The following is a 21096-nucleotide window of genomic DNA, read 5'->3' as shown; positions in this document are numbered from 1 at the left end:
ATTAATTAAGTGCAAGGACCCTTTATTTCAGTCAATTTTGTTTTCTTCCTCTTCACATACTCCACTATCATCATCAGATAGGGGCAGACTTTAGTCCCTCCAACAGAGTATACAGAAGCGATCTCATTCTCCACCCTTCCTGATAGATAAACAGGGATACCATGCATGAGTTAGCAGCTGAAGGTTAGAAAGAAACACCCAAATATGATCTTGTTTTAGCTTTTATCCTTTTTTCACATGTATACTATGCTATGCTAATTTTCACTGCCCTCTTTATTCCCTTTCAAATCATTACATGTTGCATATATTTGTCTTTTCAGTTAGAAAGTAAACAGAAGCTACAGAGGAGATGGCAGCTAAAGTTTAGAAGGAACTTCCAAATACAAACCTCCTTTAGTCACTGAAAATCTTTCCCAGAAAGAATTTTAGACTCACCTTTACTGAAGAACGTGCTAACCATAAAGCTGAAGAATATTGTGGCGATGGCAAAACACAGCAAAAAGACAAATACAAGAGATGGGTCACTGTATTGGATGACTGGCACGGGTTCAATCTAGCAAAGCAATCAGGAAGCCAGTTAAGTCATATTCCAAGAGGTGTCAGAGCAAAACAAAAGTAAAATGAAACATTTAAAAATATTTTAATAGCTCTAATGAAACTGATGAGAATGCTCAGGGAGATAGAGAGTAGACAATTCATTAACTACAAAAGGTCTGCAAGAGACAGGATGGAAGGGGGCAGGGCACAGCCATTCAAGGAATGACAACAATTAACATTAAAATGGTGGAAAATTCAACTTCCAGTTGGCCTTAAGGATTAAGATGGCAGGAGGTTTGACTTCCAGTAGACCTTGAGCTTCATTATATGCTTATTGTAACATTAGCATGATAAATAACATGCCCGCAGGTGCCATGCACCATGACAACCCCAAGGCTAACCACAAAAGGCCAAAGAAAGGACGATGCCTAATTTCTGGGAATCCCAGCCCTGTCCCCAGGGCAGCTGGAATGGTCCCGCCTGTGGGCATGTGAATTACTGAGCCCATAGAAACTGGTAACACTGCCCCTGGCCGCCTCTCTCTCTCCCTCCTCTTCAGAGAAAGCCTGCACTCTGTCTATGGAGTGTGTACTTACTTTTACTCTAATCTGAGCACCCAACCCCAACACCTCATGGCCTTTCTCTTGCCTTTTGATGTATCTCTCTAAATAAATCAACCTTTACTCAGCTGTGGCTTACTCTTGAATTCTTTCCTGCCCGAAGCCAAGCACCCACACTTGGTAGGGCACGTCCCAGGGGCTCAACTGAGGCTTGGGACACAGCCCTCCTCACGCCCCACACCCATTTTTCCTGCATCACATACATCTAGGTTTAAAGTTTAATTTGCTGAGAGACTAAGCAGTCCCTGGTTTCCATAGTGGAATCAACATTTTTTATTCCCTGGCAACTTGAATCCATTAGGCCCACACCATGTTTCTGTTTTCCCTCTCAAAGTTTGGCTGCAGCATGATGCAGTTAAATAGACACTTGCCTTGGCAAAGAAAATAAGGCACATCAAAGAGATGATAACTGAATAGAAAGAGAGGGATGTGAAGAAATAGGCAGCCCAAAGCATCCAATTACTGAGTCCTACCATGAGCTGGTACTCCTATGGGAAAGTTAATACAAACCATATATCATATAAAACAATATAATTATGCAAAATACATTCACAAATATTTCTACTTTAACTTCCACCACAACCAAAATGGGTTAAATAGTTAGCATTATCATGCTCAATTTATAGAGGAGGAAATCAACGGTCAGAATATATTAAGTGACTTGATTAAAAGTATTCAGCTAGTAAGTGGTGATGCTGCGATGCTTATAAGCCCAGAGATGATTTCACCAATAATTTACCTGATACCGTTCAGATATGCAAAAACCTTGAAACTATAAACCAGCTAGATTGCTGAAAGAAGTTAAAGGAAACCTAAGTGTAGGAAAGACACCTCATCTTCATGGATCAGAGACTTAACACTGTTAAGATGGCATTAATCCTCAAACTGGTCTACAGATTGAACCCTATCCCCAGGCTGGGGAGCTTGACATGGGGCTCAGAACTCTCACTCCTGTGGGAGAATTTCTGCAATATAATTTTCTCCAGTCTATGGGTCACCCACCCACCACGTATGGGACCCAATTATATCATGAGTATACCCCTCCTACTGTCCTGCTGTGATTTTCTATTTGTGTCTCCAGTTGAAGAAAACCTTTTTTTTGGTAGGTTCCAGTCTTTTTTATTGACGGCTGTTCAGCAGTCAATTTTGGCTCATGTCTTATTGGCACTGACTCAAGTGAGTCTTCTCTGTAGTCAGAAAACTGCACCTGAAAAATTCTCTCTGTGAAGAGTCTCTGTCAGGACTGCCCATGGCAGAGAAGATAGCAACCCCTGTGCCACTGAAATCTGACAGAGATTGAATTGAATCTGTAGGTTGCTTTGGGTAGAATGAACATTCTAATAATATTAATTAATGATGGACTGCGGGACACATAAGATGTCTCATACAGAGGGCCACTTCTCCAAGGTCTAGAAATGTAACTAACCTGCATAAAAATACAAACAGAAATTTAGACAAAATGAGGCAGCAGAGGAATAACTTCCAGACAAAGGCGTAAGATAAAATCCCAGAAGAAATCAGTGATGCAGAGATAGGAAGTCTACCCAAGAAATTCAGAGAAATGATTGTGAAGATGATCAGAGAACTTGGGAGGAGAATAAATGCACAGAGTGATAAGTTACAAGTTTTTAGCAAAGAGTTAGACAATATAAAAAACAACCAAGCAGAGATGAAGAATACAATTACCGAAATGAATAATACACACGAAGGAACCAACAGTAGACTAAATGAGGCAGAAGAATGGATAAGTGAGGTAGAAGACAGAGTAGTGGAAATCACTACTGTAGAAGAGAAAAAAGAAAAAAGAATAAAAAGAAATGAGGCTAGTTTAAGAGAGACCTAGGATAACATAAAACACACTAGTACTTGCAGAGGGAGAAGAGACAGAATAAGAACCTGAGAAATTATTTGAAGAAATAATAGCTGAAAACATCCCTAACTTGGGAAAGGAAGCAGTCACCCCAGTCCAGGAAGCGCAGAGTCCCACACAGGATTAACCCAAAGAGGAGGACGACAAGGCACATAGTAATGAAATTGACAAAAATTAAAGGTAAGAAGAAAAATATTAAAAGCAACAAGAGAAAAAAAGAAAATAACATACAAGGGAACTACCATAAGGATATCAGTTGATTTTTCAACAGAAACTCTACAGGCCAGAAGGGAGTGGCATGATATATTTCAAGTGATGAAAGGGAAAAACCTACAACCAAGAATACTCTCTCCAATAAGGTTCTCATTCATATTTGATGGAGAAATCAAAAGCTTTACAGACAACCAAAAGCTAAAAGAATTCAGCATCACTAAACCAGCTTTACAACAAATGCTAAAGGAACTCGTTGAGGTGGAAAAGAAAAGGCCATACCTAGAAACAAGAAAATTACAAAATGGAAAAGCTCACCAGTAAAGGCAAGGACGCAGTAAAGACAGGAAATTAAAATTTCTTTATAGCCATTTGTGTTACAGGACAATTATCCTGGCAACAACCTACGAGGTAGATTGATAGGAGAGATAATGGGTAATGAGATGTGTGACAAGAGCCCTGAGTGAGAAGAGCTAGATAGTGAGAAACAGTGTGACCCTGATCTGTAAAGTGGTGTTGCCACTAGCAAGGAAAGAGTGAAAATGACACAACCAATGATAACACAAAGGAGATAAATGAAATGGAGAGACCACTGCTATGGAGCACTCAGTATGTGTTTCCGCCTTTATGCCTGATGACAGTAGGTCTAGGTGATTTGAGGGTGATAATTTTTCACATAATATCTTGCTTAATGTCATGACAACCTTGCAAATTAGGTATTATTATACTCAATTTACATGCAAGAAAATACATGAGAAAAGTTATATATCATGTCATAGACTCAGTAAGTACTAGAGACAGGATTCAAATCTTTGATTTGTCAGTCTCTGAAACAAAATAGGCAATTAATAAATCAGTAATAAATAACTCTGAATGAATCATTGGTTAAATAGATGATTGGATTTTGAACTACAAAGCCTCTGGCCATAACACAATATTTTCTCTCCCTAGATACAATTTTGGAGGGGACTATTAGAGGCCACTCTGAAAAAAAAATTCAAATATCACAAGCTGGTAAAATAATCACAGAATCATAGAGTCTTGAAATTGAACTGTATCTAAATTTATCTAGATATAATTCCACAAGCCCAATTGATTATTATTATTATTTTTTGTAGCTTACTTTATTCCAGAGAGATTTTAGGTCATTCTGCATTTAAATTCAATCTGTAACGTTCTTGTGAAGTAGTCGTCTAGAAATAAAACTGAAAACTAAACCAAGAATTCCAGTAAAAACAAATTTTACAAAACTGTCAAGAGATACAAGTGCTCACTGAAACATGACCACCCACCAGTGCTGAATGAGTAGAAATAATCCAACCCTCCACAGAAATTTGCCTTACAGATACAACATTTTCTACAGAGTCTCTATCTCCTGCAAGAAAAGTGGAGTTACCTTCAATCGGTTTTCCTTTTCCCACACAATAGACTGAATGAGGGTAAGATGATTCATAGCAAAGATAAATAAGATTACTAAAGGGGTAAAAATAACCAAAAATTTTAAAAAGTAATCATGATCATATATTGGGTATGGAAATCTCTGAACAAAAACGGTGACACGTTTGAACAGCTCTTGTGCAGCAATGTGGTCATGATATTTCATGATGGCTTTATTCAAGGCATGTTGCATAACCAGGAACCCTTCAGTGATGTAACCTAAATGAAAACAAAACAACACAAGGATTGCTCAGGACAATAGAAAAAGAAACAGCTGAGCTGAACAACAACACAAAAGGTAACTACAGTGTGTCAAAGACAAAGTTATTTGTTGTAATGAGGGCCTTCTCGTAGTCTGAATGTCACAGCAGCTAACATCGTTTCCCCAAACAAATATATAATAATACTTTAAAAATGGATCCTAATTCTCAACTTTCCAGAAGTAAAACAGTGCATGAAATTATAGAGCTACTTTCTGTAATTTCAATCAACTGGAATGAGAATTGAATTAATTATTGGACAGGCAAATACTTTGATCCTGTACCCCTGGCACGTGAAAAATTCAATGAAGCTCAGACTGAGTGAGTTGTATGAGCTGATGTCTGCTGAGGAGTGCTACCCAGTGTGGCCCCTGGATCTGCGACAGCATGAAAATAGTTTCTTCCTGGTACATGAGTTTGGTGTAGAAAGTAAAAGCTAATAAAATCTTTTATAGAAATTTGGCATTGCCATGACATCTAAAAACTGATTTTGCTGTTAATCTCTACAAGTTCTTTATAGGTTTTGAATGTGAATCTTCTGTCATATTTTCTCCCCTCTGACTTTTGCCTTTTAAGTGCCTTTCAGATGAGAAGTATTTCATTTTAATAAGGTTAATTAGTCAATTTAAAAATTTTATAGCAAATCCTTTTCGTGTAGTAATAAATCATTTTGATGTGTACATTGAGTCATTAAAGTCAAATTTCACAAGTAAATCTACATAAAAATGTAAGGCTTATGACGAGGAAAGGATAAAAGTATGTTGTTTCCTATGTATAGAATTTTTCATATGAGTTTTTGAATACTGAAAATTTTTAAAGAAAAAAATCACCAGCACAGTAAGTAAAAAATAAACAATTTTCATCTCAAGTTTGAAGATATATAATTGTAAACATGTGATGGGTCTTACCATACTATTAGGATATTAAAATGAGTATGGTTAAAGATCTGCTCACCAGGACTCCCTCCATCTGCAAAATGTTCATTTCTGGGTCCCACAGAAAGAAGAGATGGAAAGAGAGCGCCTGTTTCCCAGCCTCCAGGTCGATTAAACCGCACATACTTGTTCCTCTGAAAACTACTAAAACGCAGATGACATTTTACCTAGAAGGAGCAATAAGAAACAAACAATATCTATAAACAAAGAATATAATTAAGTAAGAATAAGAAGCAATTAAAGTATGATTGAGGAAAAAAAAAGTACAATTGAAAATGTGATTTTGAGGCAGACTGATAAGCATCAAAGTAGATTCTGAACATCAGGAAGAGAGGGCAAACTTGCTGTAGGTCTGCTGTAGGTTTGTGGTAAGCTTACACACCATTGTGAATGTATTTTCCCGAAATAGATAGCTGGCATGCATACTGAAATGAAATATACCAAAGATACACCATAATTTCCTTTCCAGTTATGTCAGCCAAGTGTTCTCGGAGGAAAATCTATTCCTTTCTGAAAACTGACTGAACGTAAGAAAGTCCTACATGAGGACAGAAGAAGAATGTGATAAAATGTAAACGTGGAGTGTTGTATAACTTAATTATTAAATGAAAAGATGATACTAGTTCTGGAGAATTATTTCAATTTCAAGGCAGACCATGCTGGGTCTAAGTAGTGTTACAAGACAGAAAATGGTCCAACAGTTGCCAAAAGTCAGAAGGATCAGACCAGAAAAGTCAGAAAGATCAGGAAGGGGCAGGCAGATGTTGTAAGTCTAGATAAATATTCATATATTCAGTTATCAAGACAAAAATTTTAGATTCTTACTACATGTTCAAGAATTAAGACATAGCCCCTGTTCCTCAAGGAGCTCACATTCCATTTAAGGAAACATATATATTGACATCATAGTAACTTCAATGATAGAGACATGTGTAGAGTGTTTCTGGGAGTATAAAGGAGGAGAGGTATATGGTTGTATGGTTGGGAGAGACACTGTAGAGCAAGTCACATTAGCAATCTTAAGCATAAGCTCAAATGAGGGGGGCCGAATAAGGGAGATTATTATACAATACAGAAGAGGTGAAGCTTGAACCTGCACCAAAAACATTTTGACAAGTCTCTGTGTACACCATTGAGTCTTCATCAGCATCAGCTTACATGGAGCCAGTAACTTGAGGGAACGTGACCTATATGAAAGGAGTGAGGGAGTGATGGGACAGAATGAAAAGATACCTACCACCCTGCTTACAACTTAGTGAGTTTCCTTACTTCTTCATTCCACTGATGACCGTCTGCATCTTCAATGCAGAGTTTTGGCTCCATGTATTAATCTATACCATACTTTGTTTATTTGCCTCAACACGAGAGACACCAAGTTCAAAGCTCTGTCCATGCCTCTCCTTCTTGGGGGCTGTTATCAGAACCTTCCAAAGTGTCTGAATATGTCCTAATTCTGATTCAGCTTGGCTAAGCCTTCACATTAACCTCTAGGTTTAGATTTAGGAGAGAAATCATAAAATTCACTCAAAAGAAAGAGGAAAGTTTTTGTGTTGTGTTCCATGCCAGTGAAGATGCATCCATTTTAACGTACCAGATCTTTGGACCTGCAAAATGTGTATTTACTACACCATCATATGTACCTAGAGATAACTCCCGTATCAGATACAGTAGCAAAGGCAATATCCTTAGGTGTCAATATTTCCTATGAGTCCAATTTATAAGTAGAAGGCCTGGTAGGTGGTAAATTCAATTATTTTCTCATCAGCAAAAAATAATGGCTAAATAAATGCCCAGATGCCAAAGTTACTGAGGCTTGCTCTAGTATGTAAAAGCAGTATGACCTTGGGTAAATTACAGTCTTTCCACCTATAAAATGGAATAGTGATACCTCTGCTTGATGAAATTTCTGGAAACTGGAAGAACAAATTTTAGGTTTGTACATAAAATTTTCTTACCTTAAGTGGCAGGGGATCATTGCTATTTTTGAACTCGTGGTCAAAAACAAAAGCAACCATCACTCTTTTAGAGTTATCCTCTTCCTTAACATAATCTTCAAAATCTCTTTCTGAAGAAAAGCCTTGAACTGTAGAGAGAGAAAAATCTAATGTGTGAGTTGACCACATAAAGGCAAACTGTCTGACAGCGCTTCCTATCTGTAAGATGGGAAATCCACCTTATGTGGATGAAAGGCTATCAAAATAGTATAAATTTTAAAACACTGCAGCTCAGACACTGGCATAACAAACTGATATTTGGAATGCCTGAAAGTTTTTAGGAGTGTAAAAAAAAATTATCACAAGCTTAAAATATAATTAATCCTTGTAATAACCGTATGTTGAAATAAGCTAAGGATGAGGAATGTTTCAAACTGGTATTTTGAAATTTCCATCTCAAGGGGAAATAAGAACAAAATTGACCTACACAATCTATTCAAAGCCTTATACCATGGGAATCTTTAATACTAACAAAAATTACTTAGGAGTTGAGGAATGAAACCACATTATGATTTTAATATTTGAGGTAATTGTGTTTCAGTATTTGAGATGACCTATCAATGAATTTAGCTTAAATTAAGTTTAGCCTAAAATTTTAAAATGTGGCATCATTTGCACCCTTCTAAGACAAAATATGTTGTCATTTAAATATCTATATGTACATTGTTTTTGTTTTGGTTTTTTGGTTTTTTTTTGTTATAGTCAGTTTACAATGTGTCAACTTCTGGTGTACAGCACAATTTTTCAGTCATACATGAATATACATATATTCATTTTCATATTCTTTTCCACTGTGAGCTACTACAAGACATTGAATATATTTCTCTGTGCTATACAGTATAAACTTGTTTATCTATTTTACATATACCTGCCAGTATCTGCAAATCTCAAATAACCCTCTCAGACTTAAGACAATACTACAGAACTACAGTAATCAAAACAGCATGGTATTGGTACAAAAACAAACTTATGGATTGATGGAACAGAACAGAGAGCCTAGAAACGAACCCACAAACTTTTGGTCAATTAATCTTTGACAAAGGAGGCAAGAACATACAATAGAATAAAAACAGTCTCTTCAGCAAATGGTGTTGGGAAAACTGGACAGCAGCATGTAAATCAATGAATCTAGAACACTCCCTCACACCGTACACAAAAGTAAACTCAAAGTGGATTAAAGACTTAAACATAAGGCAAGACACTTCATGCACATTTGTATACACTAAAGATTTTCTTTGGAGTAAACATATTTTTGAGGTAAACAGGAAAGGCTTCAATAGCCCATAGGTGCAAGTGAAGTTCCATGCATTTTTATTACTAAGATTTAAATGGCTTGACTGCACAACTCTCCCTCTAGCAATCCGTCAATGACTGGATTTTCAAACGCTCCCATGACAAGCCTCATTATTGCCACTGTTGACAGTATAGCTTGTGAGGACGCCATATCTTTACCAAAGGTATTATCTCATGCTTCCAAATTCCCATTCACAAGCCACAGTCTCTCCAACTCTTTGCCATACTTGTCACCTGGACTCCCAGGTATCACTGTTTCTGAATCTTATAAAGACTTATAAAATCAGTTCCCTTAGCCACTTTCCACTCCACTCATTTTCTGCACACATATCTATTAAAAAAAAAACACAACATGCAATTTCAAAGAATTAGCCCCCATCCTAGACAATACCTTTCCTGAACATATGGAAACTTGATGGAGACACTTAGATGGTTATAAAACAAAGGGACTGTCTGATCCAAAGGAAGAAGGGAAGGATGAGGTTATGGATTCTGGAACTGACTCTGATTCTTGTGCTCTTGGGTCAGTGTTTGGCCTGGGAGGTGACCATGTACCTACAAGAATATGTCTCCAAGATAAGTATTTGAGGAAGCCACTAGAAAAAGGATATAGCATCATTCCCCACGGCTTTCTATGCCCAAAACTCAAAACCGACCTCTAGTCAGCAATATAACGATTCCCAAGGTCAACACAAGCAACACTGACAAGAGTAGTAGCTTTCATCATTAAAAGAATCAGACATCTCAGCTTCAGATGCAAGCTTACACTCAGCCAACACTCTTCTGCTGTAAGTTATTCATCAGCTTCAAGGAACCCCAGGGCAAATACTAGAACAAAGATTGCTCTGGCTTGCTGCTAATACTGGCAACTCATGGTTGATGGGGTGTCCAAGATATTAGCTCAAACCTGAGCACATTAATGCTTTTCAAACTGGGGCTGGGGATGGTGTCAAGCATAACCCAATTAGATTTGACAAACAGAAAATATACTGCATTTCTAGGCCATAATATTAATAGTTGTGATATGATACAAATATGGTATCAGACAAATATGTGACTGTCCTTAGAGGCTGTCACTGGTGAGGAGCTTGGTTAAAAAAGTATAGATTTATAATTGTGATAAAAGGGATCATAGAAAGCATAACCTCGATTGTCCTGGATCCAGGAAGGACTAATAAGATAAATTTGAGGTTTACTTTCTTGCAGCACTGTACCTAAGGTTACTGAGTTAGATTAGAAAATGTTAGCGGTACCAGGAACTCCTTATCAACATTGCTGGCTGTGATGTCTCTGATTTAGAGGCTGTGTTTGGAGTGAGAAGAATATCTCTGGGACCGTATACAAACTATGGGAAACAAAACTAGCAGCCTCCCTGTATTTGATCTACCCTAATGCAGATATTCACTGCTGCACCTTACATTTCATTTCATTCATTGAATTCTTCAGCTCCAAAATTTGTTCAGTTCTTTTTATGATTTCTATGTCACTGCCAAATTTTTCACCTTGTTCATGTATTTTTTCCTCTTATTTCATTGACTTGTCTGTTTTCTTGTAGCTTGTTGAGTTTCCTCAAAATAGCAATTTTTTAACTCTTCATCTGCTAGATCTCAAGACTTACGCCTTTGAGCATGGTCATTGAAGAATTTGTTATCTTTTTGGGATGACACGTTTTCTTGTCATTTGGGAACATGCTTCATGTTCCTCATAGTTTTGAATTGCTGCCGTCTCATTTGAAGTAACAGACATCTCCTCAATTCTTCACTAGTTGCCTTCAGACGAGGTGTACTGTTAACTCTGGAGTTCTCTCTGACCTTCTATTCATACACCTGCTCTACACTTCTTGCTTCCTCCTGAAGCAGAATTCTTATGTAATATTTTCTCTGGTTCTTACAACTCACTGGCTGGCCGCTGGAAACCTCTCTTTTATTTCCAAGAAGGTAATAATACAGCTCTAGATTTTGGTTTTTCTCTTGCCCATAGATCCTGGTTTGTCTGATAGCACTCTGTTTACGGGACACTTCTTAACTGCTGCACTTAGGAGTTACACAAGGAGCTGGCTATAGAGTGGGAGGAGCTGTGCGTTTAGCACTCAAGGTCTTAGATGCGCCTGGTGGGGAGACCCTCTGCCAAGGTTCTCTCAGAGGCTTATGGGTGAACTTCTGCTGAAATCTTCAGTGTGGTCAGCAGGAACTGTGTCCCTTTAATGCCCTTTGATATTCTTATCTTCCTTTTTCATGATTTTCTCCCCACTCCAAGTCATGGGGGCCCCAAATCAGTACCCTTGGTGCTGCTGGAGACAGTTTTCTCCAGTAGCTTCCCTTATAGCTAAGGTAGCTAGGCACTCATTCACTTTTTCTCCACACTGAGAGGTCATCACGGGATAGTTCAGTCTTGTGCTATGTTACCTTGAGGGATGGGAGCCTTAGAGCACTGGAATGGTTAAATGATCAGGTGAAGGCAGCAGTGGCAAAGGTTCTCCAATGAAGCTGAGACCCAATGAGCAGGTGAGGGCAAGAAAATCTAATAAATACCTAAAAGTGGTCTAGTACATGACCATTCAGAATACATATCAACATACAGCACTTAAGGAATTTTTTAGGTTCCTCATGTATTAGGACACACAAAAGAATATCAATAAATTCTGAGGAATCAACATCTTAAAGACTTTGTCTCTGACTATAATGTAATAAACATGGAAGTAACTAGCAGATAGTTTTTAAATTCTCATTCAGAGACTTCCAATTCTAGCCATATGGAGTAGCTAATATTAGACTGAACTTTCCCTACTGCGTAACAGTTGGGTGAAATCTGTTTGAGAGCAACCAGCATGAGCAGAACTTACAGAGTTATGAGCCTTGAAAAAGGGACATGCACAACATGAGTGTCATATCCTCCCTGGTATTTTTGCAAAAAGTTTCAGACTTGCTGAGTTGGAGAGAAAAAGGTGAGAGTTCAGGCTGCCAAAATGGCTGGGACTTGAGAAGCACTGTTCCAAAGAGAAGAGAATAGCAGAGAAGTAAGGTGAAAAAACTAGCATGTAAATTCCACTGACCAACTCTAAACCTAGCATGCATAGGATAAGACTCTTAAGAAACCAAGAGGATGATACCAGGTGGCAGGCTGAAATGCGGAGCAGTAATTTCAGCAGCTAGGCAATGCTGGGGAGACAGAATGAAGTTCAAGCTCCAACAACGGAATGGGGCCTTCAAAAATACTCCAGACTAGAAGGGCCACATCCTAGGAATAATGACCGGGTCGCAGGACAAGGGGTATGCCTCAGGGGCAAAAAGAAAACTGAAATAGAGCAGTCTTTACTAAGGCCTAAAAACAATCTTGCATGGAGTCAAGCTGACCCATCAGTACTCTAATAACCATCCAGAAGAAACCTAACCCTCTTTAGATAAAGTGCCTTCAAGAGCATCTAATATTTTTTATCCATAATATCTGTCACTTAATAAAAATATACAAGATATGCTCCAAAACAGAACTCAATGATTTGGAAAAAATATATCCAAGAGATCCAGATACCAGAAATTGCTGGTAGAGACTTTAAAGTAACTATGGTTAATACGGTTAATAAATTGAAAAACAAAACTTCCTCTAGAAATCTAGAATCTATTAAAAACAGAGATGAGTGAAGATTGCAGAACTGAGAAATATTTTTTAAGAACAATTCAACACAAAGATTATATGACCTAATAACATAATTTCAAAATATGTAAGCAAAAAGGAAATTATAATATGATTTTAATATATATAACTGATTTAATACTAATGACACCAAACTGGAAATTTAAAACCTATCTCATCAACTGAGAGGATAAACAGACAAAAAATAGTAAGAATATAGAAAATTTGAAAAGCACAATGATTAACCAACTTGACAACCTGACCTTGGTGACATTTATAGAACATTACAAGCAAAATTTACAGAATATATAGTCTTTACAAATTCGCATGGAACATTTCTCAAAATACATCGTAAATTGGCTATAAATAATTCTCAAATTTTCAAAGAACTGAAATCATAGATCATACTCTCCGATTATAGGAAATTGAAATAGAAATCAACAACAGAAAGATAACAAATCCTTGGATGTTTGGAAGTTAAGTGCTACACTTCTAAAATCCCAGGCATCAAAGAAGAAATCAGAGTGGAAATTATAAATTATTTTTAGTAACACAGCACAACCGACAGAAGACTAAATTATTGGGACGTATACTTCAAAAATTACTGAGATTTTGCATTTTTCTGCCATAGTGTTTTTTAGAAACAGGAAATATTTTGAGATGGAATCTACTCTCAAGGACTCTCAAAATCCTTGAGAGACAAAAAAAAAAAAAGACTGAAAAAATACACTACTGAGTAAATATACGTGTGTAAAGGAAAGGGGCAGTAGAAAGATGCCCACCAAAATTCTGACAATGTTTATCTCTGGGAGAAAAAAAAAAGACAAATTGAGTCGAGAATGTGTAAGTGAGGAACCGGGCACTTTAAAAATAATTCTTGAAGCTTGAGTCTTCTCCAAAGCATTCATATATGACTTGTGCAACATTTTTACATAAATGATGTTTGAAGTAACTGACTACTGAGTGTGCATCCAGAATGAAGGCTCCAGCTTACACACTTCCTTTGAGTACTTCTGGCACACTATGAGGTATATTCCTGGAGTAATACTTACCCAGTTCAAGAAGCATAACCAGAAAGAAGGAAGACAGTATCACAGAATTGGGTGGTAACCAAGAATAATAAAAGTTGATCTCCCAATTTAAAAATATTACTGTTTGTTTGGGGCTCCAGGGAGAAATATTTTATAGGAATTTAACTCTCAAGCACAACAAAGTCCATGTTATACTTAGGAGGCTACTCTCTGTTTATGCGGATCACCTACAATGTTTCACTTGGGATTAACGCCCAGTAAAAGGTTACAAGTGTGCTTTCCCTAAAACAGTTGAATAATACCTTTTTTTCCCCCAGAAAACCTTAATTTCTAACCTTTAAAGTTGTAGTGTAAATCCCTTTTCACGGTTTCAACAATATTCTTCACCGCAACACTTTTGGAAGGCACGAAAGCCAATTCCCATGCTCCAGAAGAAGGAGTGTCTCTAAGGAACGAAGGCAACTCATCCACAGGCTGAACAGAGTAATTGAAAGGTCCATACTTCCTTATAACGATAAACTTACGAGTTAACAAAAGGGTACCAGCAAATAGAAATGCGAGGATGATTTCCACAACTAAAGCAATGAATTGCCGCCTCTAGAAGACGAGAGAAAAAAAGATTGTTAATAGCTCTAAGAGTACATTCACTTTACAAATGACTAATTATTTTATATTAACAGACAATTCATAAAAGAAGACATATAGATGGCCCAAAAGAACAGCTTCACTCTATAATAGCAGAGGTTTCCTGGACTGTCTTTTCTCTCCTTTCTATGTGCCATTCTGCTATCACTTCACTCTATGAGGACTCTTCAGATTTTGAAGAGATACCCCTAGTCCTAGAACTGAGAAAAATGAAACAGTATTAAGTTGAAATGCAGTGACTGAGCTATCAGAATTTTCCCATGTGGTCTCTCAGCTGTTTCACAAATTCTATAGGTAGTTCACAGCTTACCTTTAAAATAAAATTCTTCCACACAAGAACCATAAATTTGTAGAACCACGAAAAATCCATCCTTCAACTCTACAAAGGGAGTAAAGACTTTTTTAAAAAAGAGGTTAAGATGATCTAACAAAATGTAAATTTTAGATGAGTAAATTACTTACACTTGAATTACTTAATTTTCTAACCAAGCTTAAAGGATGACAAGAAAACAATAAACATTTGAAATATTTGAGAAGTTGTGTATATCTACATTTTAAATTTATTCAGCACCTACTGAGCTTCTAATATGTACAAAACTTCAAGCACAGAACAAAGATCAATAAGTTATTCATGCAAATTTCCAGATGAATTTGTCCAGCAGTTTTCCCAATTCTTATGAAAATACTAAGAAATAATACGAAACAAAGAAATAATCACATCAGCAAAAACAAACAAACAACATGTAAAATCATATTACAGCTATAAGCCCAAAATGTCACTCAATAATTTGCGAGATTGGAAATACCTCCATTAATAACATTGTAAACGGGAGCAGATTAATTCTTATGTTTAATGAATATTTGCTGAACATCTGCCATGTGCCATGTTAAGTGTAGGTGTTAAGACAGAAAACAAACAAAACTCTAAACTCTTCCTTCATGGTGTAGGTAGCATGGCAGGTTATTAATTAACCAGGATCTGAAATCAGACTGTCTAGGTTGATTTCCCAGCTCTACTAGTAACTGATAAGTGATTTAGAACACTTGACAAACTCCTGGGGCTACCAGAAAGAGAACAAAAATTCAGGGCCAGGAAGAGGAGGCATTATTGTAAGACTTTACCTTATAAATAAGGATGAATGTGAAGTAGGCAGAGAACAAGGAAGCTGGCAGAAGTAGGCATAGAATTTGGAAACTGGCAAAGAATTGGAAACTGGCAGAACTCCTACACAACCAGAGCTGCAAGAAAGATCTCCATGTAACTGAGTAAAATGGGGAAAAAAGGCACTGGGTCAGGACCTGTACCCCTGGGAGGGATCTTAAGGAAGAAAAGGTCCAAACAGGTGGACCACTGCCCTGGGGAGTGAACTAGTAAAACCACAATCTGGGCATCCCATGCTGGAGACCTGCACAGAGGAGATGGGAAATCTGCTGAGACAGATAGATGGGCTAAAGAAGCCTAGACTCTACTTGGGAAGAGTGCACACATGTTGGCTTGCTGACAATCAGGGTGGAGAGAGCCTTGCACTGTGGCTGTCACCTCACTGCACTTCCTAATCTGAAAAGGTGAACACCCTGGCCCTGCTCACTCAACACCATAGCCTGGCACGAGATCTGGGCAGAGACTTGGTCTAACTGCACAGATACTAACCAGGGCGCCTAGGGTGTGATCTGAGTGGAGACGTGGAGACCATTATCAGTGCGTGCATGGGGCACAAGGTGTAGCCACAGGGGTCACTGTCAGCATTTGTGTGGGGCAGCCGCCACAGAAGCACACAGCAGCTAAGTGCTGAAGGTTGGGCAGACAAGCCCTAAGAGAGGGCTTAATCTAGTTATACAGAAACAGCCCCGAGGGCCTGGGGTGTGATCTGGGTGAGCGGCAAAGGCCATTATCAGCACACTCAGGAGTACACAGTGGGTCCTCTCCCAGAGAGAGCACACTTGCTCTGCCCACTGCACACCACAGCTTAGCACTAAATCTGGGGCAGACAATTCCTGGGAGAAGTCTGTTACAGGGGAAGCCAAGATCTCAGATGGGAGCACAACCACTTCAATTCCTAAAGCCATAACATCCAGAATCCTAGTTCCAGCCTACTCTGTACCACTGCCTTGCACTAGGTCTGGGATGTACACAACAGAAAAAGGGATGAGACCTTAGGCTGCTTCAAAGCCAAGATCTCAGATGGGAGCACAACCACTTAAATTCCTAAAGCCATAACATCCAGAATCCTAGTTCCAGCCTACTCTGTACCACTGCCTTGCACTAGGTCTGGGATGTACACAACAGAAAAAGGGATGAGACCTTAGGCTGTTTCTGAGTGGAACTGCGGACTCCTAAACAGGTGGCAGATAATCCACATGGGCCTCACCTGCTTCACCAACTCTTCTTTTGGGATAGGGCATGCACACAAGTACAAAGGAGCCTGATCAAACTTGACCTTCAAAGCTTCTATTCCAACAATTAGGGAGTGTACCCCACCACTGACAGGGTGGTGATGACAGCTATAGAGCTGAAAGAAACCCTACCTCACATTCATCATGGGCACTAGATACTGGACCAACCATGCCTGCCCCATCAAGGGGATAAGGCCAGCACACCCTGAGGAAAGACATGGCTGGCATCCATATTAAAACCATCCCTGACACCTGGGAAATAAAACTATTGAAAGACAACATAAATTTAAACATAAGTAACTTTCTCAGCCTCCCTTGGTCTCCTCTCTCGTACTTACTGTGCATTGTGTATCTGCATTATGCATCGCTCAAACCTCCCCCATTGGCAGGAAAACCTGCTCAACTATAAACAGCAACATTCTTCTAGCATAAGTAAGACAACTTCTTAAAAGATAATATCTCTCTTATCTTGCAAATGGCCATGATGATGCTTAGACCTGGACCGTGTAAACTGCCAATGATACATCATTTAATGTACAGCCCTCTATCTCAAAAAACTTACCTAACTGTGCCTGGACTTCTAATGGGCAGAACAGTTCTCAGAGATTTATGAAATGCTCTTTCTAGGAAATAATCCTCAAATTTAGCTCAAATAAAATTTTCCATCTCTTTCTTAGATCAACTGATTAATTTTTCATTGCCACACCAAACACATCAGACACACACAATTTACACAGGAGTACTCCCACATTAAAAACACTCTTTCAATGTCACAGAAAATGATTATTTCTCCTAAGGCATAGGAAACATTCCCAATTAAAAGAACAAGAGAAACCCCCTGGAAGACAAATAATGAAACAGAGTTCACCAATCTACTAGACACAGAGTTTAAAAAGGAGGTAACAAAAATGCTAACTGAACTAAGAAAGATTATCAATAGAGATTATAATACTGTCACTGACAGATTATGCAGACAGAAAATCAATAAGGCAACAACAGAGGTCCTAAGTAATACAATAGACCAGTTGGACTTGATATCTATAGGACACTACACCCAAAAAAAAAAAAAAAAATAAATAAATAAATAAATAAATAAATAAATAAATAAATAAAACAGAATACACATTATTTTCAAGCATACATGGAAGGTTCTCTAGAATAGACCACACACTATGTCACAAAACAAACTTCAACAAATTTAAGAGGATGGGAATTATTCCAAGCATTTTTTTTTCTGACCACAACAGTATAAAATTAGAAATCAACTATAGAAAGAAAAACAGGAAAAGGATGACTACATGGAAACTAACCAACATGCTACTAAAAAACCAATAGTTCAATGATGAACTCAACTCAAAGAAGAAATTAGAAAATACTTCAAGACAAAACAAAAATGAAAACACAACCTTAAAAAATATACATGATGCAGCAAAAGCAGTTCTAAGGGGAAAGTTTATAGCACTACAGGCTTTCTTCAAGAAATAAGAAAGATCTCAAATAAACAACCTAACCTACACTAAAATAATTAGAAAAAATAAGAACAAAATCCAAAGTCATCAGAAGAGAGGAAATAATAAAGATCAGAGGAAATAAATAAAATATAAATTAAAAAGAACAGAAAAGATCAATAAAACCAAGAGTTGGTCTTTTGAAAAGATAAACAAAATTGACAAAATTCTAGCTAGGATCTCCAAGAAGAAAAGAGAGAATGTACATAAACAAAATAAGAAATGAAACACGATAAATTATAACTGATACCACAAAAATATAGAAAAAAAATCATAAGACATTTGAACAGTTATATGCCAACAAATTGGGCAACCTGGAATAAATGGACAAATTTCTAGAAACATACAGCCTGCCAAAACTGAGTCAAGAGGAAACAAATAATTTGAACATACTGATCACTAGAAGTGAAATAGAATCTGTAATAAAACAACTCCTTCCAAATAAAAGTCCAGGACTGAACAACTCCATGGAGAATTCTACAAACATTCAAAGAAGAACTTATAGCTACCTTTCTCAAACTATTCTAAAAAACTGAAAGGGTGGGAGCACTGCCAAATTCATTCTATGAAGCCACCATCACCCTGTTACCAAGGCCAAAGAAAACACCAAAAAAAGAAAATTACAGGCCAATAATTTGATGAATACAGATGCAAAAGTCCTCAACACAATATTAGCAAACTGACTCCAACAATACATAAAAGGGATCACACACCATTATCAAGTTGGATTCATTCCAGGGTTGCAAGGATGGTTCAACATATGCAAATCAATGTGTTACACAACTTTAACAAAAAGAAAGACTGAAACCACCTGATCACTTCAATAGATGCAGAAAAAGCATTTGATAAAATTCAACATCTATTCATGATAAAAACTCTCAACAAACTGAGTACAGAGGAAACATACCTAAAAATAATAAAAGCCAACATAATACTCAGCAGTGAAAAGCTGAAAGCCTTCCTGCTAAATTCAGGAACAAGACAAGAATGCCCACTCTCACTTCTACTCAATATATTATTTGCAACCGTAGCCAGAGCAATCAGATAAGAAAATAAATAAAGGTTATATAAGTTGGAATGGAAGAGGTAAAACTCTGTTTGCAGACGACATGATATGCTATATAGAGAGCCCTAAAGCCTCCACACAAACACTATTAGAACTAATAAATGAATTCAGCAAAATAGCAGGATACGAGATTAACATACAGAAATCTAATGCGTTTCTTTATCTTATTAATGAAATAGAAATAGAAAAAATTTTAAATCTCATTTAAAATTGTGTTAAAAAATAAAACACCCAGGAATAAACTTAACCAAGGAGGAGAAAGACCCATATGCTGAAAACTATAAAACAATGATAAAGGAAACTGAAGATGATTCAAATAAATGAAAAAATATCCCCTGCTCTTGGATTCAAAGAATTAATATTGTTAAAATGGCCATACTACCCAAAGTAATCTACAGACTTAATGCAATCACTATTAAAATGCCCATGGCATTTTCCACAGAACTAGAACAAATAATCCTAAAATTTATAAGGAACTGCAAATGGCTCAGAATTGCCAAAGCAATCCTGGGAAAAAGAACAAAGCTGGAGGCATAATCCTTCCAGATTTCAGACTATACTACAAAGCTACAGTAGTCAAAACAGCACAGCATTGGCACAAAAACAGACACATAGATCATTGGAAAAAAATAGTGAGCCCAGAAGCAAAGCCATGCACCTACAGTCAATCTATGACAAATGAGACAGGAATACACAATAGAGGAAAAACAGTCTCTTTAACAAGTGGTGTTCAGAAAGCTAGACAGCTCTATGTAAATCAATGAAGTTTAGAACACTTCCTTACACCATATACAAAGATAAATTGGAAACGGTTTAAAGACCAAATGTAAGACATGACACCACAAAACTCCCAGAAGACAACATAGGCAAAACATTCTCTGACATAAATCTTAGCACTTAATATCTGAGCATTTCATTAAATATATAGTTCAATAATATCAAAATGTTTAAAAAGGCTAAAACATTTTTAATGCCCAGTTATAACAGGCAAGTATAAGCAATAAAGAGCAGACATAGTAGAATTCAGGCTCAGAGACAAAGAAGACTTTATATTGCTAAAATCCACAATTTACATTGAAGATACAGTAATTACCAATGTATGCTCCCAGTAATACGTAAAACTCAACCAAAAGAGATACCAAGAAATCATAAACACAAGTACACTAATGACAGGTTAATTTAATAAAACAGGCCAATGGAAGTCAAGCAAACAAAAAATAAGGAGGGGCATATAGGACTTTAATAAATAAATCAGAAACTATGGGATATATTTAAACAGTGATTAAAGGAAAAACAGACTTAGATACTCATATTAGCAAAAAAGAAATACTCTGAATAAACTAGAAAAAAAGTGAAACTGAAAACTGTCTGAAAAATTTTAGGGCAATCTACTTGAAGTGTGGACTCAAAAGAACAATAAAAAAGAATCACTGAAAGTTAAGCAATTACATTGCTTACAGTCTTGAATTCTTAGAATGAGATTTATAGTCACTAAAATATTTTCATTTCCTGTTCTGAACAAAACATAGGGTCTTTCTTAATTTGACTAAAATATAGATATCTTTTTTAAAAAGTCTTCTGCATAAAATGAGGTGACCAAGATGGCCTTAATGTTCCTGTGAGCTTGACTAACCTTTAATCAGGCTCTTTTTTGGCTCTAGGTCCT

General features: G+C 37.1%; 1 protein-coding gene across 13 annotated transcripts in view; it reads right to left on the bottom strand.

The window, feature by feature from the left end:
- The window catches only part of LOC102543159 (phospholipid-transporting ATPase ABCA3-like), an 84109-nt gene that overhangs the window by 60532 nt on the left and 2481 nt on the right, over nt 1–21096 (bottom strand). For 12 of the 13 annotated variants that reach the window (XR_012061162.1, XR_012061161.1, XM_072942759.1 and 9 more), the window contains 7 exons: nt 14773–14841; nt 14153–14414; nt 7825–7952; nt 5889–6036; nt 4634–4893; nt 1529–1645; nt 436–553 (listed from right to left, as the gene is read on the bottom strand). Coding sequence is in view for 11 of the 13 variants with exons in the window: in XM_072942759.1 (XP_072798860.1) it covers nt 436–553; nt 1529–1645; nt 4634–4893; nt 5889–6036; nt 7825–7952; nt 14153–14414; nt 14773–14832 (1093 nt within the window). In the remaining 2 variants the exon portion in view is untranslated. The remainder of the gene's footprint in view (nt 1–435; nt 554–1528; nt 1646–4633; nt 4894–5888; nt 6037–7824; nt 7953–14152; nt 14415–14772; nt 14842–21096) is intronic. The other variant, XM_072942763.1, reaches the window with a different exon arrangement.

This window comes from Vicugna pacos, chromosome 18 (assembly GCF_048564905.1).
Source record: "Vicugna pacos chromosome 18, VicPac4, whole genome shotgun sequence".
Classification (NCBI taxonomy): Eukaryota; Metazoa; Chordata; class Mammalia; order Artiodactyla; family Camelidae; genus Vicugna; species Vicugna pacos.
The sequence above is the reverse complement of the archived record's forward strand: the minus strand, read 5'-3'. Positions and strand labels throughout refer to the sequence as shown.